The following is a 23,639-nucleotide window of genomic DNA, read 5'->3' as shown; positions in this document are numbered from 1 at the left end:
ATAATAATAATAATAATAATAATAATAATAATAATAATAATAATAATAATAATAATAATAATAATAATAATAATAATAATAATAATAATAATAATAATATTAATACTACTACTACTACTACTACTACTACTACTACTACTACTACTAATAATAATAATAATAATAATAATAATAATAATAATAATAATAATAATAATAATAATAATAATAATAATAATCAATCTTTATTTAATGTGCGCAGGAACAACCATGTCGTCTTCGTGCTGCAGCACAAATAAAAAAAAGAAACAAAAATGAAAATGCACAAACATGTTTACACACACAGAGAGAACACAAAAGAAGAAATAAATAACACATGAAATGAAACTGAGACGAAAAGTGTCACGGATAGAAAGCAATCAATGAGTAGCATCACTTATATACACAGTGAGAGAATTGTTGAGCACATCACGAACGAAAAAAAAGAACGGTAGATAGAGAGATAAAAACAGCAACAAATAACTGACGTTGATTATAGTAATATAAAAATATACATAAAATAAACAATAATTCCAGGCGCAACAAGTGCGTGGTACTTAAAACACAGGTTAGAAATACAGGAAAGTACAATAACAAATATAGTTCAACGCGGGACAGTAAGATTCGTATAAAAAATTTGAAGTTGAAATATAAGTAAGAAACGGATAAAAAGCAGTTCAAGATACAGACAGCATCGAACAGGAGAAAAAGCAAAACGTGAAGTAAATAGAGTATTTTAGGCTAGAAAGTGGGAGTTATATGTGATAAAGTACTATTTAGAATACAACGCTACGAACATCCAATATAAATGAACAGAGCGTGTTTTGGAAGATGTCAAGGTGAGGACAAAAAGAGTTAAGTAACCACTGCATTCTGTCCAGAGGGGAATGGGAATGATGAGACGGAGAAACTTGAAATGGTCTGAATTCCCTCAAGCTCTTTCGCGGAACGCGCAGTAGGATGTACTCTAAGAGCTGAGGGCACATAATGTGGCCATGAACGAGTTTGTACAGATAAATGATATCAACTCTGATACGACGGCAGTGAAGAGAAGGAAGATTCAGTTGGGTGCTCCTGGTGGAGCGATAGGAGGAAGTTGCGCAAGGAAAGCGATAATGAAATATCCGTAATTTTTTTTTTTGTAGGGTAAACGAAAGAGGTCTGTCCATGGACACTGACAAAACAGAAGCGATCAAGGAGGTAGTTGCGTAGGAGGGCGACGAGTGAGACTTTGACGCCAGAGAGTAGAAGCTTTTCAAAAAGTAGTGAGTGAGTAACAACATCGAAAGCTTTGCTCATAACACAGTACACAGTATCAACCTGACCTATCTGAAGGACTGCTGCAGAGGCATACGTCATAAACGCGACTAGGTTGGTAGAAGTAGAGCGACCCGACATGAAGCCAAGTTGATTCCGTATGATGACATGTTTGAAATGGAAGGAAAGTATGCTGTGCAAGTTCAGTTCAGTTCAGTCGATCAGTCATGTCCGACTTCATGACCCTATGGACCATGTCACGCCAAGCTTTCCGGTCTCTCACTATTTTCCTAACATCACATAACTTCATCTGCAGCGCCTCGAGGATGCCATCTAACCATCGCTTTCGCTGCCTACCCCTTATCCGGCGACCCTCAATCTTTCCCAACATCAAATCTTTCTCCAGCGACTCCTCTCTTCTCATCAGATGACCAAAGTAGCTGAGCTTTAACTTTAGATTTTGACCCTCCAATGAGCAGTCAGGGTTTATGGTCGACAATATCGACTGATTGGATCTTCTGGCAGTCCAAGGAACTCTCAAGGGTCTCTGCCAGCACCACAATTCAAACCCGTCAATTCTTCGGCGGTCAGCCTTCTTCACAGTCCAAATTTCGCATCCATACATCACAACTGGAAAGACCATAGCACGAGTTATACGGATCTTGGTTGGCAGACTAATGTTCTGCTCTTTACTAGGCGGTCAAGGCTAACCATGACTCTCTTTCCCAGAAGCAGGCGTCTCCTAATTTCGTGGCTGCAGTCTCCTTCCGGGATAATCTTGGAGCCCAAGAAGAGAAAATCTGTCAAAGCTTCCACTTTTTGTCCCTTGATGCTCCAGGACTTGATAGGGCAAGATGCCATGATATTTGTCTTTTTAATGTTCAGTTTAAACCCAAAGTTCTAACTCTCTTCTTGTACCAGCATCAGAAGTCTCTGAGTTCCACTTCACTTTCTGCCATTAAAGTGGTATCATTCGCATATCTAAGGTTGTTGATACATTTTCCAACAATCTTCACTCCAGCTGAAGACTCGTCCAGACCGGCCTTCCTCATGATGCACTCAGCATATGGTAGATTAAATAGGCAGGGCGACAGTATGCAGCCTTGTCTCACTCCTTTCTCAATCGGAAACCAATCAGTAAGACCATGCCCAGTTCTGACTGTGGCCTCTTGCCCTTCATACAGGTTCTTGAGGAGACAGATGAGGTGAATTGGAACTCTCATCTCTTGCAGAGCTCGCCGTAATCTGCTGTGATCTACGCAGTCAAACGCTTTCGCATAATCAATAAACCAGAAGTAGATGGGTTTCTGGAACTCTCTTGCTTTTTCCATGATCCAGCGAAGGTTGGAAATCTGGTCTCTAGTTCCCCTGCCCTTGCAAAACCCAGCTTGCACGTCCGGAAGCTCCCGATCCACATACTGCTGCAGCCTACCTTGGAGGATTTTCAACATCATCTTGCTAGCATCCGAAATAAGCGCGATCGTGCGGTAGTTAGAATAATCTTTGGCACTGCCTTTCTTTGAAATGGGGATGTAAACTTACCTCCTCCATTCCTGTGGCCACTGCAGGGTTGTGCAAATCTTCTGACACAATATATGCAGAATGTTAACAGCGTCATGGTTGAGCTTTTGAAGCAACTCAGCTGGAATACCATCAATTCCGCTAGCTTTGTTCTTAGAAAGGTTGGCTAAGGCCCATTCCACCTCACTCTTCAGGATGCCCGGGTCGAGATCAGTAATCACAACCGCCTTATGTTGGGTTTGCACATCCGGGTCCTTCTTCTACAGTTCTTCTGTGTATTCCTGCCACGTCTTCTTTATCTCTGAGGCTTTAGTGAGGTCCTTGCCTTGTTTGTCCTTTATCACGCCCAGCTTAGCACAGAAGCTTCCTTTGATATCTTTGATTGTCTTATACAGAGCTCTTGTGTTCCTTAATTGGCTGTTGTCCTCAACTGCTTGGCACTGTATGTTCAGAAAGATATTCTTATCTCTCCTTGCTATTTTGAACATCCGCATTGAGAACCTTGTATTTTTCTCTTTCCCCCAAACCTTTTGCCATCCTCCTTTCCACAGCTATTTGCAAAGCCTCTCCAGATAACCAGTTTGCTTTCTTGCATTTTTTTTGCTTTGAAACTACCTTAGTAGCAACTTCTTGTATTATATCACGAACATCAGTCCACATCTCTTCAGGCTTTCTGTATTCTAGATCTAATTCTTGAAATCGATTCCTCACTTCCACAGCATATTCTGATGGAATTTGATCCAGATCATTCCTGAAAAGCCTTCTAGTTTTCTGCGTTTTCTCAATCGAAGCTTAATTTTAGCAACAAGAAGCTCATGATCGGTGCGACAATCGACCCTAGGCCTTGTTTTTACTGCTCGTATAGCGCTTCTCCATCTCTGCCGGCAAAGAATATAATCGATCTGATTCCTGTACAGACCGTCCGGTGAAGTCCATGTGTACAGGCGCCTCTTGTGCTGTTGAAAATGAGTATTCGCTATGGTCAGGTTGTTTTCTTGACAAAACTCTACTAGCCTCTTCCCAGCTTCATTTGGCTCGCCAAGACCGAACTTGCCTATAATTCCGGATATTTCTTTACTCCCGACCTTAGAATTCCAGTCTCCTATGAGAACAACGACGTCTGATGATGGAGTGCGCTCTAAAAGGCATTGTAGGTCCGCATAAAATCTCTCAACGTCATCTTCTTCAGCAGTAGTGGTTGGTGCATAGACTTGGATAACTGTTATGTTGAAAGAGTGACCTTGGATCTGAAGTTAAATCATTCGGTCGTTTTTGGGGTTGTACCCTAGCACTGCTTTGCCTATTCCTCTGTTTACTATGTGAGCGACCCCATTCCATCTCTTAGATTCGTGCCCACAATAAAAGACATAATGGTCGCCGGAGTTAAATTCTCCCATTCCAGTCCACTTGAGCTCGCTGATACCCAAGATATCAATGCTCAATCTGTCCATTTCTCGCTTGACGACATCCAGTTTAACTTGCGTCATAGATCTTACATTCCATGTTGCTATGTGATATATCTCCTTGCAACATCGGACTTTCCGGTCGCTTCCCGACACATCCACAATTGAGCGTCCTTTTGGATTTAGCCCAGCCGCTTCATTCGTCCTGGAGCTGCTAGGAATCGCCCTTTGTTCATCCCCAGTAACATGTGGGACGCCTTCCAACCTGGGGTGCTCATCTTCCGGCGCCATATCATTAATGCTATTGTGACTGGCCATAGGGTTTTCTTGGCAGGAAATACTGGAGTGGGTTGCCGTTACCTTCTCCAGTGAATCACATTTTGTCAGAACTATCTGCCGTGCCCTGTCTACCTTGGGTGGCCCTACGCAGCAGAGCTCACGACTTCATCGAGTTTCGCAAGCCCCTCCGCCACGACAAGACAGTTATCTACTTCGAAAAGCTTAGAGGTTGCACATAGAAGAGAAATCGGACTATAATTGGAAACATCAGATTTGTTTCCAGACTTTAAGACAGTAAAAACGCGTGCCATTTTCCACACGCTAGGAAAGGCAGCATTTTTTAAGCAATTATTAAATATGGCAGTCAGTACTGGTACAAAGATATAACTGAAGGCTTTTATTATGGCGGCTGGAATGCCATCAGGTCCAGGAGACACAGATGGTCTCAGACGCCTAAGACTCTCAGTTATCAACTCCTCGTCAAAAGAGAACGGAATTAGGTAGTGCACCAGATGGGAGGCAAAAGGAATCACAATGTGGGTGTTTGGAAACGGAGGAAAAACGTTGGGCAAAAGCGTTGGCAACATCCCGAATTTCCGACCCCTGAGAGTCAACTAAGCTGATACTCAAATCTGATTTAGTGGAACGCTTGGGAACGTAACGCCACAACTGACTAAGACGATTTGAGGCACTCCTCTCTAAAGACTTCAGATAGGAGTCGTAGTCCCGCTTGCATAAGCGTTTGGAAAGAGAACGCAAGAGCGAAACTCGTCTGCCCAATTGTGAAACCCAGGGCGTTTCGCTTTACGATGGGCCCGTTCCTTGAGTTTTAACGCCGTTATTAGTTCCCTTGAAAACCAAGAAGGGAACTTCCTACACGTAGGAGTATGCAAAGGTATGTACCGACGCATACCATCAAGAACTATTTCAGTGAAGCGACTGACTTGTCCGCCTGAATCAATAATGTCATTTAAAAGGGACCAGTCGACGGAAGAGAAGAAATTGAAAAGACCGACATAATCACCATAAGCATACGCGAAACGGGGCGAATTGCTCACACGATCTGAATTAGTAGAAAGTGAGGCAGAGACAGCAGTAGTAACTAGAAGTGGAGGGTTAAATTTGTCACAGCGAGTCAGTGGTATGTCTGAACTCGAGACTCGAACACTTTCGAAATTCGATAGACAGATGTAAAGAATATTACCACAGCAGTTTTCATTGAAATTGTGTTCCTGCAAAGAGTTTAAGGCTATGAAATCAAGTAGAGTGTTACACTTACTTAATATGTAATGATTGTTGAGAGAAGAAATAAATGATTTCCAGTTGATACCTGGAGTATTAAAATCGCCTAAAATAAGAAGTTTGTGTTTGCTATGACAGGTTATAACATGTTCGATTGAGAGCAGAACATTATCATAGGCTGGAGGAGGAAGATTCGGAGGAATGTAGAAAGCTGCAAGTAAAAGATTTTCATATCGATTTAAGGTGAGCTCAAGCCACACACATTCTTCAACAGTTTCCAGATCGGAACGTCGAACACACTTCACAGAACTGTCAATAGCAATGAGCACTCCACCTCCTCTTTGTTTGGGTCCTGTTTCAAGGCAGTCGCTACGAAAAACAGAGTAATTATTTGGAAAGAAATCATTGGAAGGAATATCGCTTGACAGCCAGGTTTCGGTAACCGCAACAGCAGTATAACAACAGGACAAAACGCTGGAAAAAAATTCAGATCCCTTAGTCCGAAGACCTCGGGCGTTTTGGTAATAGATGTCCAAATTAGGGGCCACTGCAATTTAGTGTCGGTTCTGAGGGATGCAGCATATCGTCGTAAAGCTTCCCACGAAAGTCCTTGTATATGCAACCCATCGGCCATATCGGAGGCTCAACAAGCTTAATGCAGGATTCTTCATCAACTTCAATATGGAAGGACGAGTAGGAGTCGTACCTTGTTTTCAGCTGCCGGCAGGAAATGGGGGTAATATTCACTGACTTTAGATGGTTGGTAAGGTCTACCGATGTTGTTTTGGGACTGAGCTTAGAGACGAAAACAGTCTTCGGACGCTTCTTTTGGTAAATGGCAACGTTCAGGACAGAAGGGCTCGATGCGCCAGTAATGGCTCGACTTCGGTGCTTCTTCATCGCACTGGGTGAGTTAACCGCACGGGGAGGAGCAGAGGCAGAAGATGAACAGGCAATATCGCCGGGAGTCATCCCTCGATGAAGAGCGGCGGAGTAGTCCACAGACGGATGCTCCTCACGGGTAGGATTGCCCACGGAAACGACGAGAGGGCGCTCACACTGCGAAGCAGCGCGCCGCGCAAGCTCCTGGCGTAGGCCGCGAACATCGGCACGTAGAGAGGCAATGACCTCGGCTTGTTGTACGAAAGCCCGCGAGTTCTCCTCACGAAGGCGCTCGTTCTCCTCCCGTAGCTGGGCAACCTCATCGCTCAGAAAAGAGATTCCCTCAAGCGCGTCGAGGATGAGAGCCCGTAGCGAGGCAAACTCACCGCCATGTTCGCCGGTCGCGGTTGAAGGGGGAAAACCGGTCGGGTGGCTGGACAGGAGCGGGGCGATGGGAGAAAGGAACGTAGCTGCCGGCGCACCACCGTCGTTAAGCCTAGCACCGTCAGACGAAGACGACGCACACAAATTGCACACGAATGGCTGAGAGCCGGACTTGAAGAGTTGCAGCTCATCATCCGCCCCAGTGACGCACTTCGTGTGAACACGTTTCGCACAGTCGGCACAGCGTAAAAACAGCTGCTTGCCATAGAACGGGCGAGAGCACAGCGCACACGCGTCCTTACTGGGCGCCATCTTGGGGGGAAAACACAATACTAATAATAATAATAATAATAATAATAATAATAATAATAATAATAATAATAATAATAATAATAATAATAATAATAATAATAATAATAATAATAATAATAATAATAATAATAATCAATCAATCAATCTTTGTTTAATGTGCGCAGGAACAACCATGTGGTCTTCGTGCTGTAGCACAAAAAGAAAATGACAATGCACACACAAGTTTTACACACACACAGAGTGAGCACAAAAGAAGAAACAAACGACGCATGAAATGAAACTGAGACGAAAAGTGTCACGAAAAGGAAGAAATCAATGAGTAGCATGTCCTTAGATGCACAGCCAGAGAATTGTACAGCACATCACGAAAAAAAAATAGATAGAGAAAAAAAAAGCAAATAACTGACATTGATTACAGTGATATAGAAATATACATAAAATAAACAACCGTTCCAGGCACAACAAGTGCGTGGTACTTAAAACACAGGCTAGAAATACATGGAAATACAATAAAAATATAGAATTGAACGCGGGACAGTAAGATTCGAAAATAAAGTTTACAGTTAAAATATAAATAAGAAAGGGATAAAAAGCAGTACAAGATACTGAAAACAGCACTGAACAGGAGAAAAAGCAAAACGTGAAGTAAATTAAATACAATACTTAGGCTAGAAAGTGGAAATTATATGTGATAAATACAGTTTAGAGCACAAAGCTACGAACGTCCAATATAAATGAAGACAGCGAGCTTTGGAAGATGTCAAGGTGAAGACAATAATAATAATAAGAGGAACATACAGAAATGTGGCCTGTATATTTCATCACTTGTTTGATGTATCGAAAAATTACATAAAACTGAAACAGTAGAAGAGAACTAACTGTAATGTAAAAAGCCCATTTGGACGTGTTTGTAAAACGACTGGAACAAACCAGGCAGTAGAAAAAACAAGAAATTTGGCAGATCTAGTTTCCAAAGTTATATATATTATTAAAATGTATTATTAACTAATTTAAGACTGACTGTGAAAATAAAAAAGAAATGAAAAAAAAAAGTATGGCAGATCGAATTTTTGCGCTTTAGTGCACAGGGTTCACATGTTTAAAATCTAAAATTTTGCATCATGTGCACTAATCCATGTGTGAGGACTATACACGTGATTTTAGTCGTTCAGATCGTCTGTAAGAGCGGGAGCAGCCTACTGAGGGCTATGAATTAAAAAAAAATAAGGGAAGGGGTGAGAGGGGGGGGGGGGGGGCGTGCCTCCAGTGGGCACCTGTGACATACGTTACTGTGCCAAATGAAATAGCAAAGTCAGCTCCGATATGAAATCACCTTCGAATGCAGGCAAATGCTGTCGCGGAAGCAGATTGGTTGCTTTCCAGTGCTTCTATTTGTGAGTATATGAGCAAAACCCAATGCACACAAGTAAATAATTTATTCAGGTATGCATAAATATAGGTGTAACGCCAAAGCTGGCACAGTCAGAATGTTTGCAATGGCTCTGAAAAGACGAAAAGCCTTCTCGGCAGCTTAATCTTAATGAGTTTAGACATGAAATCATTGCGGTATAATAAAACGCCCGGTTAAATTGTCTGACAATGCAATGATTACTTATCCATTGTGTACTCTTGCTCACATCTAAAAAAATCCCGTTTTAACTGAAATTCATCCCTGCAGACTATACAGCGGGCGCGTACTATCTAAGCAAAAAAAAAAAAAAACATCTTGGGCCCGAATTTGTCCCATGCGAATAAAACACCGGTTGCGAACTATAGTGTTGAAATTAATGTAGACTGAACCATTTCAGTAGAGAAAAACAAATCACAACTGAAAAATATCGGAGGCACGAAAACAAGGCCAGGTGGTTCCCTCGCACTACTCCGAATCGCTGCTGCTCATCACACTTGTCAGAATGCATGAAGAACAGCTTCTGCATTCCCTTGAGCATAGTCCTGCTCTTGATGTGAACAAAACCCAAGTTCGACCACTTACTCTCACATGAGGCTGAGGAGGCTACAACACATATAGCAGGAACCTTCTAGAACCACGAAAAACGTCATTTATGTCTTTTTCTAATTACATAAAAGAGGCCCAACATATGCGCGAGCAGCAAACGGCTAGGAAAAAAGACTGTTTGCTGTTTCAATGTAGCTACACGTTTTGATTCATAATTTTCAAAATTTTCGATACGGGCCTTTTCTGGCTTTTTCCGGAAATTATACATCCCCAGGCCTCATGACTACTAATCCCGATGACACGGCGGCGTCGTTGCGATGGAGGCAGGCGCCCGTCTTTAAAGAGCGCCAGCTAATCAGAATTCTCATCAACACTCGACTGCGGGGTCCCTCACAGCCGACGCCGCTTTGGTACGCCAAACCCTCTAAACCAAACAAGATAAATTGTCATTCGGCTGCCTGGACAGTGCAGGATATTCACTCTAAGCACACGCAACAAGCCCCTTGTGTCCGTCAGGAAAGAAAGCAAAAACGTGCTCATAATCTTACTACGATGTTAATACATGGGTCCCTTCTAGAGCGTAACATACGAGTACTTTTTATTTTATTTTATTTATGCATAATCCCACAGCGCCGTTAGGCATTACAGTAGGGGGGGGGGGATATATCCAAGCAAAATAAAATCGTACATGCAGCACAGTTCCAAATAGCATGCCACCAACACTTGCTTTGCCGCTTTTTCATGCACCAATGTGTTTTTTGTTGGAAAACTGCAGCCTTCCTACACTCGCCAGAATTCTAGGGTAATATAATACCAGAAAACGTGACCGGAAGAATGATGAGCATCCTTATAAGGAGAAAGAGTCAATGTTCCTGTTAAGCTTTAAACACGGATTTGACGGGACTGGAAAATCTTGACTGGCCGAGGGGCCGTGTTCAAGTCATGACGTTACACGTAGTGACGTAATTTAAAAGAAATTAGCGTGGTCAAGTGGTAGAAATTGGCAGTTCTTGGGTTGCAGTACGAAGACGCCAGGGTTCGAAAGTAGAATGCGATGGCAACAACGATTTGAGAAAGGGGACCCCCAAAGTGAACCCCCAAGCGACCGTAGGGATCATTTTTTAAAGCCGAACTTTAGTTTGTCGAAAGGCACTCCCCTTTAATTTCCTTGCTCTATTTGGACTCTGTGGATCATCCTAAAGGAAGCAAACGACGGGTTATGGATATAAACAAAGAAAGCTGGACTGCGGCCAAATGGCCACCGGCGCATGCTCAGTCGTTTAGTAATTACACCGTTAGAAAAAAAATCTACATCGCCTTTCAAACACTGGCTGCCAGTGCCTTCTCATCAGACCAAAGGCCATTAAATCCCTGTTTTGATTCTTGCGTGAGTGCATGAGCAGCAGCTGCTGGGTGAGTGCGCGGAGTGCGATGAAGGGGGTAAACGGGAAATCGCCGCAGCAGGTGGCAAAACGAATGTACGAAGACGCGGTGGTGCTTCGCTCATTCCGGATTTAGATTTATAGAACGTTTCCACCTCCGGACTTTCCCCGCAAAGGAAGCCTATAGCTGCTGTTGCTCCAACGAAGGCTGTACAAGGAAAATCAATGCCGCAAAGCTTCATAACCGGGGATGCACACGGGGCAAAAGAAGAAATACATTCCTGGTGCTCATCACGCACATATGACAACAGCGCCAGCAGAATAGACATGTACATGTGGGGGAGACCTGCATGTGAGAGCAGGGGATCGGAAAACAATGGTCGTGTAATTTCCGTGCGTCCTGTCTCGTCACTCGTCTCTTCATCAAATTTAATTCAAGCATGGCGGCAGCTATTGAAAGAGGTCATCTCTAATGAAGCAGGTTATTGCTTTCTTATCACCGCTTGCAAATTCAATATTTGGTCAATGCTTCTGAGTGTCCCCTCCGCGAGGTTTTTAGCTCTTCGGCGTAAGAGAGTGTAGTACTGCACCACTGCTGTATCGCAGGCGTAAGCCGATTAGCGAAATATAGGGAATAGTCTCGAAGGCTAAGTGATGAATTCGGCACCCGTAGGCGAAACATAAGGGGTGGAAAGAAGAAGATCGATAGAGCGCGCCTTCGTAATAGGCCAGCCATTAGATCACCTTTCGCCCTTTCGTCTCGCTTGTTGCCATGTGTCATTTTGGTTGGAGGCACGGGGTACGTCATCCCTATTTTCGCCTTGGAGCGTCGACGTAATCCGTAAGCCGGGATCGTCAGCCGGGAGCCCGGGGACGTCGTCGATGACCAGAGCCGACAACAGACCAATGATCCGAAGGACACTAACATGCAACCCCCGCCAAGCCGTTCGACGCGACCTCGAGCCATCGACCCTATGGATGCCTTGATGGCAGATGGCTGAAAAGTTCCTGGGAAGGCAGATCACACAAGCATCAGTCATTATGGGGGCAAGCAAATCCTTCTCTTGTATCTTTCCTTCGACATCCTCACCGCAAAGGCATCCTCGACGTTAAGCAACCGATCGGAACGATCGCTCGGTGGCCCATGTTTCGAAGATCGGCAGTGGCGTGAGAGGAGCCCTCCCAGCTATTAAATCATCTTTCCTCTTGTCGCCAAGTTGTGCTGTCTTCTCGCTTGTCGCCACGTATCACTAAAATAGCCTCCCGCAGTTGATCGCTCGGGAAGATTGCCCTGATTTCCCCTGGGAAGTAGCAGGTGAGGATGTGTCAAAGGTACAGGAAAGTGGTTGCTGGCATTTGGATAGGATATGGGGATAGCGAGTTTTTCTCCAATTATTGATCCTCCTGGCTCCGTTTCCGGCCATTTCGCCGGACGGGGAGGGCACCAAGGTTGTGCGGCTCTGCCTCATGGGGTGCCGTCCACTCACCAGGGCATGGTTTCGACGTCAGAGGCAGGAAAACGTAACAGGGGGTGGCAATCTGGGGACCCTCCATATGACCTGATTTCATGACTCGTAGCAACCGGCCCATTGTCTCTTGAAAAGAGAGTCACCCGATGCACACCTATTCATAACACCGCCACGTTTTCACTGCTTCCAGTCACCGGGAATTATGTTTGATGAGCATGCCTCAGCCAGCCGACACCATTTCTGGCCCGGTTTATTCCACGAGGCCCCTGATGTTTGTTTACTCAGTAAGCTTCCTCGTTTTCTACAGGGACAAGAAGGTAAGCGGTGCTCACTGTCGAGGGGGATTTCAGCATGGAGGTACCTTAGCCCCTTTCTCATAAAGCAGTGCCGCCTTCTGAGCTGGACTCCGCGTGTTCAATCTGGGTCAGTGTTGTCTCCGCACAGGCATCGAACCCTTCTTCGACGTAAGCGCCACTTTTAGGCGTCGTAGCCAGCCAAACCTGCCAAGGTGGCTCTGTATCATTTTTCCGGTAATGGGTCCCAAAAAAAAAAAGAATGTACGAAAATACCAGGCTGGCTGAAATCAGTTCGGGGCCCTTGCGGTGCCATTTTGGCACTCAGAAACCAGTCAGTACAGGAAAATGGACTCAGAACAACATGTGTCACGCACGCCGTAGCTAGGGGGCGTTCGCGTCGCTTTTCATCAAGCATAAATTCAACGCGCGTCGCAAAACAAACAGCCCCTGAGCAGCGGTAGTGATCATGGAGAATATTTCAAGGAGGACATCAAGTAGCCTCAACCTCAAAAGGTGATACACAAACGGTTTAGGTTAAAAGCCTGCAGGCAGCATAGGGCGCTGATTCGCAGCATCATCAACATAATTCATACCTGTAAAGAGTAGACTATTATTATCACATTATTAATCCCCATTGACGATGCTACCATCATCCACGCCCACTGCACAGTATTCCTCAAACTGACTCTCTGCAGCCGCCTATTTCCCCACGGAATGTTTTTAGTTTCTCGCATCCCCTGGTGCATGCTTTGCTGATCTCGGAGCGCACTCCGCTGCATTTAAGGGCGGTTGTCCTCCTTCCCTTCGCATTCACACGTATCTTTCCCGATTTTAGATCGCATTTGTTTTTCTGGGTTTCTTTGGCTCCATTACTCTAATAATTATTGAAGGCCCCCGCCTTCGCGGAAGGGGGCGGGTCTGCGAATTGCATTCCGCACGACGAACAACCAGAAACCAGGGCGTATGAACCGGGTATACTCTCGGCAGCCACCAAAAGAATGCTCGCTGCTGAAGCGACAAAAAAAAAAAAAACTGCGAAAGGGTGAACAATTTCCACCAAACAAAAGAGGCAACACGATAGCTGGGAACTCACGCCGAACGTCCAGAATCCGCGCCGAAAACAGCCACGAGGAAAAACGCTCGTCCGGCTACGTCCGCCCAGAACGACGTTCGAAACGGCGGGTGAAGAAAAGCCTTTGCGCCCGACCGCGCGACCTTCTTAACGGGCAGCCACTATCCCGACTGCACAAGCGTGGATGTACTCTCACTGGCATGGGCTTCAAATGATCGCCTTGCCGCGGTAAAGAACCCGACAATATTTAGTTTAAAACTAATGAAGCTTATATTTATTCACCAACTGAAATAATCAGAATACGAACACTCCGCGCTCGTACTAAGTTCACGCTGTTTGAGCTCATGCATCAACGAATTGCCACTTAAAAGAAAACGCTGTTAAATATATGTCCTTTTTTTGAAGGAAAATCAAATTGCCTTGATAGTTCACATAAACCTAATGAGAATTAATTCTAGGCTGATTCTTTAAATGCCAATGTTTGCCTGAAACAAGACGCAAATATCACAGCTCAAACTTTTCAATTACTTAGAGTTTAACACAGGCAGTACGAGCATATTACATAAATAGTTAATAACATCCCAAGCATTTCCTTGTTGCTCATTTTGCACCTTTGCGGCTGTTTCCGCCTTGCATTTCAACTTTGCTACCATGTGTCAATATTGTGTTGTTGTCTGTGGCTGCATAGCTTATTGTCTTTATTTATTTATTCCAAGAAACCTCTAAAGGCCCTCGTCATGAGGATATTGCATAGGGGGTGGTAAAAAACCAAACATGAATATACAAGAAGGAACATCTGACACGAGGAAGTGAACAAACAAAAAACAAGAAATGCGCAAAAATCTAAATAGCCAAGAAGTATCCAAATGCGGCGGAACAAGAAAACGCAAAATTAGCATAATCAGAAAATCCAACAACGTAATAAACAAAAGGAAAAAAAATTACCGACAATTATGCTACTTCCTAATGCGAAATTTGAGCGCAGCTCATAAGCTGTTTCACCTTTTCAATGAATTGAGGCAAAAATTTCGAGCAAGATATGTATGTATACAATTACAGACAACTTTTTTTTAAATTTTTCACACGTATTTTTTCAAGAAATCCTCCCCCAACAGTTCTTGGCTGTCATTAAAGAAACTTCGTTGTCGGAGAAACGAAGAGAGCAAATAAGTTATCGGGAGGTTGCGGGAGGCAGTGCGTGGGCCCATACGAACGTTGCGCGGCGAAGAGATAGCAGTGATTGACTGATGCCGCTGACGCAGCATGCGAGTCAAGCAGTTATAGTTATTTTCGCGATGATACTAAGCGCCGTGACCCGATTTTAGAAATGTGCCGCGTGAAAGTCAAGTAAACAATATTTCAAATACGCATTTTTGACATTCAATATTTGGAACCGTGTTGGCGATTAAAAAAATGAAAGAATTTGGCTTTTTGTATTGACGGCTTTCAGACTTGCAATGTACTATTTGTGCTAAAATAAAAAGTTGGTAACCTCAATATTGAGCTTCTTCGCCTACACAAACACACCCACGTATCTCTCACCATTTTCAAGCAAAAAATTTGTAGACGTTTAAAAAGACGCCCTGAATTTCAATCATGGCCAGCAATTAAATGTTAACTTTAAAGTTGTAATATTCACCCTATTGTTGCCCCTTGCCCCAAACCTAAAGGAAATTAACAGTACGTGTCTGCAGGGTTCGAGGGCGTGCCTTCGTATATCAACCCAGCTTCTACTTTACCGACTTTTTCAAAGCAACACTCGACCCAGCTACCTAAAGCAGCGAGATTCGTATATGTTGATTAACCATATGAGCGTAACATCATTGATTACCTCAGTCACTGTAAAAACTGAAGCGTAAATCATGCGTCCGTAATTTGGTAAGAAGCAGTAGATTTCACTTTGCATGGCGGGATGCATTTGTTGTCAGGCTGCAACGCTTAAAAGCGCGACACTCGCTTCAGTAATATCTCGGTGCGGGAAAGGCTGCGCAAAGAACAACCCCGAGCACTTCTGTCCAATCAATTTGTGTGAATTTCCTGTTTCTTACAACCTTTTCTTTTGAGCGCGGCTCGCCAGCCAGCGCAACCATGGTCGCCAAGGTGACAACACGCGCGCAAGGAGAACGTGTATTTCGGGCTCTTGGCATGTTAGCTGAGATGCGTTGCAGCCGCAATTCTTTCGCAGCTTTCCTCGTTCTCGCGTCAACCGCGATGCGCGAGGAAAATTGTATAATATTAGGCATGGGACGCGCAAATTGAATTTTTGTTGGGAAAATTGGTCCACACATTGGCTTAACAGGAGAGTTGACTCATGGCTGGAGGTGAACCCCGTAATTGAGCAACCCTCCCACAATTTGAGAGCAAAGTACGCGCGCTGCAGCGTTCTTATGGCAACGAAGCTCCGGATTACACTTCTGAAATGAAAATTACACCTCTCCATTGGTCAAAAGCCAGACTTTGCCGCAAGATTTATGATTCCCTCTTCAAGCATTCCATTAATTATCAACCTTCCTCACGACATGTAGCTTCGCATCAGTCATCGGAAAGCTGTCCATAGAAATCCACTTCTGCGCATCTGAAATCATTATTTGCCCAAACCGCAAGAGAATGGAACTCCTTCCTTCATCCCAGCCCCGAATCTTTGAAACCACTTAACTAGTAAATTATGTTTCATCTCACCCCTCATGGCACGCTCACCTTTGAGGTACTAAATGCAGTTCTTACAAATAAAGCCACTGGAAAAATGACGTCATTTTTGTTGCATAAATGGCAGCACGGGCTCGCGCTAGGCTACTGGGCCCAAGGAACGGCAGCGGAGGCGAAATGCAAAAGACGTCTGTGCGATCTCAGCGCACGTTGAAGAGAGTGGTCGAAATCAATCCTGAACCGCCCACTACGATCATGGCCCCTGTGCAGGCCCGAGACGCTTACTCCGGCATAAGACCAGCATGATACAAAAGCTCATTAATCGGCAATTCCTTAAAAGTATTTGTTTTTGATATTGATGCAGACTTAATCTTTGCTGCTATCCTTTTTCCCGGCCGTGCATTTAGTCGAGGTACGATAGTCCAAAAGAAGTCGGTGCGCAGTTTTTCAAAATAATGTGCATACCATAGAAACATATCATTAAGCGGATGGCCATCATTGCACGAAGCTTGTCATTTTTTTTTCCTTTTTCTTATGCTCGCAAACAGAGCGAGTTTGAAGACATCACCGCGTTCGCCAGCTAGCTGTTTGTTTCGTCGGGGCTATCAGCTTCTCCGGCACAGCACGATGCGTGCTGGTTTGGCTGGACTCTCGAAATAAAATTTTCGTAATCGGAGTGGCACCTACAGACATTGAAATCACAGCTGAAATGACAAGCGGATAGTAATTATTGCTTTTTTGGCACAGCGCGTAGTGGCTTAAGTGGGGGCAACGCGTATGGTAAAACGGTTTGTCACGCGCTTCCTCCTTCTGGATATGTCTCGCGGATGCTTTTGCGTCAGCGGTGAACAAACTGGAAAGGGCTCCAGACCTGCCAAAGTGACTCAGTGTCTTTGGCCTTCGGCTGATGATGCAAAGTGATGGGTTCCATACCAAGAGAAGTATAGAAACACCCGTGCGCTGTGCCATGCCTGTTGAAGAACCCCACCAGTAAGCGCACACCCGTTCTTCTCATCTCTAAAGGAGTCCTGCAACCCTCAACCACAAATCCTCTACAGCGCTTACAGTATCAACAAATTTGTTTTTTACGCAATGTTGTATGATGTAGCTTATTACAAAAATTTCGGCTTTAATTAATGAGTAGTTGCTATTGCTGTCAATGGTTCGATGACCTCATGAGGCGGGAAACTGCCGTTAGCCTTGTCACCCTAGGCAAATGCGTATTTGTTGTGTTGGTTTGGTTTATGGGGTTTAACGTCCCAAAGCGACTCAGGTTACGTGAGACGCCATAGTGGAGGGCTCCGGAAATTCGGCCACCTGAGGTTCTTTAACGTGCATTGATATCGCACAGCACACCGGCGCCTAGCTTTTAGCCTTTATAGAAAAGCGCCCGGGATTCGAGCCCTAGTCCTTGGCCTCAGTGGTCAAGCGCTCTAACCACTGCACCACTGCGGCGGGGCTGTTGCATATTTTTGTCCCCAATTAAAGACTAATACTCAACTTTTTGCTCTTGTGTGGCTGCTCTGCCCATTACAGACCGAGACCAGCATCTGTGTAGCGGGCGCGCAGGATAGCGCCAGCCTACGGAGTCGTGGACTAAGGACACCGCCCGAATCTGTCACCACCAACCACGAATCTGTCATTGTTTAAATAGATGTTTTTCCTTTTTCTCTAATGAGGTAGGAATGAATCACGAACCCTCAACTTGGCCGTCCCTTACAGCACATGCCACGCTTCGGGATGTTAAATCCGTCACACAATTTCAGTAAAGTGAACACGGTAGTGCGCCTATATGCGCAGTTTGGAGCACGCCGACTTTACTGCCATGATGCGGACTAAGAACCCAAGTGCAGCCTGTTGAATGGACAAAGAGTGCGGTCTCTTTTTCTTCCCGGGGCGCTTTGATGCCATTTCAGGCAGAAATTGTTCTTCGCGCATGTATGAACGGCCGTTTCGCAGGCTTTCACGAATAAAGGGGCGTGCGCAGTTCATGTATACGATAGAATGCCCACTGTTAGAAAATGTGTGGACCTATGCTGGCCAGAGAAGAAAATATTGATCGAGGATGCTTCCCCCAGTAACATATCTTCTCTTTGAGGGAAACTTGGATAATGTTTAGACAAGTGTTAGTGCAGAGGAGGCACTTTATCCTACAGAGGAAAGCCTTTCACTCTACATTCTCGCTTCATCATTGCAAGCGATTCTCTATGTACGACACCTAATAGGCCATATAGATGTAACCGTTATCACAGGACGCAAAAAGGTTCGTGATAAGATAAGACGGGCCGAAGGTAAACGCGAGCCCTCAAGATGAGACACTGCTCTTGAAAGCGGCGGGGGGCTTCGGGCGGCAATGACCCTCCGCACGCAATATCCCACAATGCGAAGATGGGTGTCTGGCAAAGTAGTGGGCTGCTTGTTTCATGCAACGCCGTCTGGTGCGTTGTCTCGCCAGTTTGCGTTACTATACTTCGTCCCGCTGGCTCCGATTTTAACCACTTGGCTTAAGGTCCACGTTAAACAAGGCACCGTGTCAATGCTTTCCAGAATAAAATGGCGGTCGTAAACATAATGGACTCTAAATTCATTTCGTCTCTCGTAAATTCCGCCTTCAAAATTTCGTTTATACGCGCTTCCAAGGCGCGGAATCTCGTGGAAACTGCAGTGCGGGAGTCGGGTAGGCTCATTTGTGCCGGATGCTACTGTTAGCAACCACCTGGCGAAGCGTTTCTTGGTGTCGTGAGCTGAACCCCGTTTCCGCTGAGCCTCTCGACCACCTCCCGTGCGCCGAGCACGAGGACTGCCGCTCATTTCGTGCCGGCAGGAGCGAAACCCACGCTCGCTGAGCCGCCGCCTCTGACATCGTCTCCCCGACGGCATGGTCAGCTCTGGGACAAAAATAAATGAACGATTCTCCCAGCCGTTGGCATTGTAAAAATAAACCCGGCGGTCCCTTTCCCGGCGCCTCGCGTCACGAGATGCTCGCTGGGAAAAGGCAGCTTGTCCCCAGCAGCTGAGACAGTATGAAAGCCTTCTATACCAATTTAGAGGCTGTCAAAGCAGGACCCTCAAGTCGGGTGCTCTGCCGTCCAACTGATGAGTCATCCTTATTAGGATGGAGCAACAACAAGCAGACAGTTATGTCTTCAGGAATGTCGAGTCAATGCACTTGCCTATGAGCCAAGCACTGAACATATCGGCGCTTTCATCCTTTCACTGCGCCCGGCATTTTCCTCTTTTCTGGGACATATATATTCAGTCACCTGTGCGTTAGGTCATGCTTACGCGTTGAGATGCGGACCCTGAATTGCTCATTCCACGCTGGCCTGCATAAACGTGTGCTATTATTGTGGCAATTCTGAACACTTCGTGACTAAGGGCTTCGAAAAAAGCTATTTTTGTTTGCATTTGCTTAACCCTTAATATGACATTATGAGGTATGCGGATGAATTCTGCTACTCTAATGCTCGTTTAGCTGGTAGATGCACCTGTAACAGCGCCACATGTTACTGCACTAGGTCGGATTTTGGACGGCACATTCAGTTTATTTTCGACTCGAACAAACACGCTCCCCACACGTGATGGGAAAATATGATTTCTCCGCGTGAGTGCTCAAGTGCGCGTTCTAAGCTAGCGGCGCAGTAGAAAGAACTGCCGCTCCTGGAAAGAGTTCCGACAGACCGCTTCCTTTGTTGGAGGCAATATAACGACGGATCTGGCTGAAGGCAAATTGTGTGCACTGGCGGCTGACATTTAACGTAGTGCCGATTCCTTTGCACGCCTTTGACTGGCTCTCAAGTGCAGCTGTCCGAAGTGGCCCTCAGGTGCTTCGCGCCGCCATTTCGCGCGCGCCCTGCAGCGCCCGCCCCGATCGATGGACCTGCGCGGACCCCGTCTGCGCAGCGACCCTGCAGCGCCAGCAAGGACGTCTTGCTGCCGCCCCAGAGGCGCAGAGAGAACACCCGGCCGCTACGTTGGGAGCACCTTTCTGCAACATCCCCGTTACGCACCTGTCTGTCCGAACAAAGTCCAAGCTCATTTGGACTCTCCCGAGGTGACCCAACTGCGCAGGTCTATACTCTCTCGTCCGCTCGATCAGCAGCGAGACGCCACGTCTGAAGCTCAGGCGTCGCGTTCACGGGCCAGTGACCTCTGTACCCATGACAAACTCCTTCAGCAATTGCTCAAAATGCAACGACGCTGTCTTGCACCTGGGGCTGAAAGGTGGCGTTGCTTATAGCGATGCGCGTTTTGAGTCCCCTCACTGCAAGAATGTCCCAAAGTTTGGAACAGGTGGCGGCCGCCATGAGCGAAAATCGCCAAATGGCCGCCCAGATTTAGAAACCAAAGTTGAAATTCGATGGACTACCGTTTCTGAAACTTTGACCGAAATTATTAATTTTGCCTCTGAAGTTGTACCGACTTTTGTAGCAACGTCTTACTGTGTTAAGTTTCGCGATAAAAATTATAAAAAAAAAGGGAGGAGTGAGTTCCCGAATACGATACAGAAATAATAAAAGCGCCGTCCTCTTTCCGGAAGTCCTCAGACTGCATGTACGGATCGAAAACAAAGTCGCAGAAACTTGGAAAATCATTTTTTTTGTTGATGATGGAAACGTTGTCGGCCAAGGGCCTTCAGACTGGACAAGTCTTGGATCATTCAGCGATGTTCGAAACGAATTGTGCGAAAAGTGGCGGCTACCTTCTCCGCCACGTGCGTCACTCATTCGTTTTCTTTCAGCTGCGATTTCAATTCATATTTCACATTAAAGGAGCGAGATCAAAGTACATGTAACTAAACACCTGATGGCCGTCTCTAAAGTGAAATTCACAATAAGCTTCCAGGTGCAGGATAAGTATGTCAGCTAGCAAGGAGAGCATTGAAAACAACGTGAGGCGTTCGGTTACTAACCCAGATACAGAACGAAGAAAGGGATTACCGCGTGAAGTTTTGTGCAAGCTGATTCATACTGAATATGACAATAAGAACTTTTTTGTCTTCTGGGTCTGACACAGTTTATAGCGAAAATGTGTCAGGTCCCTCTACAAGTTGTCTGCAGTCGTGCCATGCGACAGTTTGTCGATGGCACATTTCATAAACGTGGCAGAGAGCGGAGGCTGTCTCTTCCGCCAGCGCAGGCATTTCTCTCCGTTCCGGGGAAAAACACAGATAAGCGCTTTACTGCCAGCTTTTATCACTTTGGTTTGTTATTATCATTTGATTATTGTTAATATTTATCATAATCAATGAAAATAATCTATTTCAAATCTATTGGGCTAAAGAATCAGGAAAGAAAATTGGTACGGGCTTTTAACCGAAGGGTACGTGCATAAAGATAAGCACAAGCATTGCATGAGCCAAGGATGACGCCATCTTACAATGCGGAAATTCTGCGGCAAATAAAGTGCTGTATGGAAAACAACATTGAACTGTGCAACAGGCGCTTTGATCTGCCTCACGACGACAACCGGATGCCAAGACAGAGCTGGGAGAATTACGAAAGGCGAAGCTCGGAGATAGGCGCGCGAAGAGAGATTCATTCCTATTTAACTGCGCAGTGCCGATTTAGTCATTAAACGGGTAACTCAGCAAGATTATTGCTGCTATCTATTCCTACCTCCGCACACCAGTGGTGTGCTACTCAGAGATGAATTATATCGATCCATACTCAGCTGGCTACTGACACTCGAATCACTCTCTGTCCTCTTTTCCGCTGGGAAATGTTTGCCCATGAAATGTTTTGTTAAAATCCTGCGTGATCGGCCGTGCACATTCAGTGATCGCTCATGACGTGTTTCTTTTCCATCGGCCGCCAAAAGTCAAGGAACCCAACATAAAAATAACTATGAATGAAAGTGAGCCTTTCTATGGCCGAGACAGTGTGTTGTTTATCCATAGGAATTCTGGATCATTCGAAGATCACAATTTTAATTACTGGCAGGCAGACACTTGGCGATCTTGCTGTTTTTACTGGGGTGCCGTGAAAATTACAATGGGAGAAATGTGTTTCATCAACCAAACATGATAAAAGATACTAATGAAAAAACTGGTCAGTTATGACTGCAGCTTTCGGCGCTCGTTGCTGAAGGATTGACCGACGCGGAAAAAAGCGCTCTAGCTGCACGACGATCGACAAATACCACGGCGCTCATTCTTCAGGTCAGTGGCGTTGTAACCACGGGGTAGCAGTAAAACTTTTTTCATAATTGGAGAACAAACAGGAAGACCATTCGCGCCGCTGAAGCGCATCATGTACTGGCGGAGTGTGGCACAATACTAAGCATCCGATCTGTGTCTCTCTCATTGATCATCGTGGAGAAAGCAGGAAGCCGTCCCTAAAGTATGGATGCCACTGTCGCACGCCAGCAGAGGTCACAGATGGACGCCGGTGCCCGCCGCCATGATCCGCCTAATGCATATCCGGTCCCCCTCATCGCCGTTCTCACGCTCCTCTCGCTTGCGACGCAATGCGCGACAAAGCCCAAAATCTCTACGATTTCAAGGGTGCGGAATTCCCTCAGCCAGCTGGTCAACAACCGCTCACAGTTCCTGGGCGCCACACGCCAGTGCATGGTGCAAACCTACGAGATGTAGGTGAACACGCGCGTTCCCTGACTCTAGCGCGAGCATCGCTGCACTGCTGATCGGCAATATTTCAATATTTACGGTTTAAAATTGTGGATTTCTTTAGGCGCCTGTAGCGACTGGAAGAGCTAGGTTTATGCTGCAGGTGGCGGGTCAAAATGGCTGCGCCAATCATGACAGGTGGCGATTTGCTAGAGCTCGTGAGGAGACACGTACTGTAGGCACCAATAACGCGCGAGCGACGGCACTAGTGAAGACGACGCACGTTTCTTTATACGCAGCACTGCTGGTGCTTGCTGACGTTTTTACTGCCCACATGTTGGTGGTTCGGGGCTTAACGCTGAAAGCCGGAAAAAACACGCTGCGCTCACTGTGCCGCCGCCCACGGAGCACGCAGACAAGGACGCCCAAGGGTCCTGGTCTGTTGGCCCATGGGCGCTTTCTGGCCCGATGCGCAGACACTCGGTGGAGCGATTGCGCATCGGACAAATCACAAAGAGGGGTCCGCACCTGGGTCTCGGCGGGGGCGCCTTCGGGGGCCGGGCTGGCGGCGGGCTCGGACATGGTGGCTCGTAGCTGGGGGCTGCTGGACCCAACTCCGCGTCAGTAGGCCGCTCGGAGCGGAAGGATGCGCCACGAGTGCTGCGAACTACTCTGGCCCCGCGCCGCCCTTCTCGACGCCGCCGGCTTCAGCGACCGCGGCTCCGGCTGGCGGCCGCGCACGTCAACAACGCGCCCAGTCTCCTCAGGCCGTTTTTTATCCGCCACGGCCGAGTCTGCTGCCAACAGCACTCCTGTCTGCCATCAAGCTTCGACGTGGCTCCGTGCACATATTTTCAGGCTCTCTTCAATTTAGGTTATTAGCGCATGCACCTAGTAATATTTGATTGCATTTTAAGCAGATGAGCTCAGAACGACAAAAACCTTCCTCCC

The 23,639-nt window shown here is 46.0% G+C and overlaps 1 protein-coding gene across 4 annotated transcripts in view; it reads right to left on the bottom strand.

Moving 5' to 3' along the window:
- Positions 1–23,343, bottom strand: part of LOC146206846 (uncharacterized protein ZK1073.1) — a 215,999-nt gene extending 192,656 nt beyond the window's left edge. For all 4 annotated transcript variants that reach the window (XM_084591608.1, XM_084591611.1, XM_084591609.1 and 1 more), the window contains exon 1: positions 23,217–23,343. In XM_084591608.1, the coding sequence (XP_084447734.1) occupies positions 23,217–23,270 (54 nt within the window). In that variant the 5' untranslated portion in view covers positions 23,271–23,343. The remainder of the gene's footprint in view (positions 1–23,216) is intronic.
- Between the last annotated feature and the right edge of the window lie 296 nt (positions 23,344–23,639).

Source organism: Amblyomma maculatum, chromosome 1 (genome assembly GCF_055883805.1).
Source record: "Amblyomma maculatum isolate TAMU_Amacu chromosome 1, ASM5588380v1, whole genome shotgun sequence".
In the NCBI taxonomy this organism is placed as follows: Eukaryota; Metazoa; Arthropoda; class Arachnida; order Ixodida; family Ixodidae; genus Amblyomma; species Amblyomma maculatum.
Note: the sequence above shows the minus strand (reverse complement) of the source record. Positions and strands in the feature narration are given on the sequence as shown.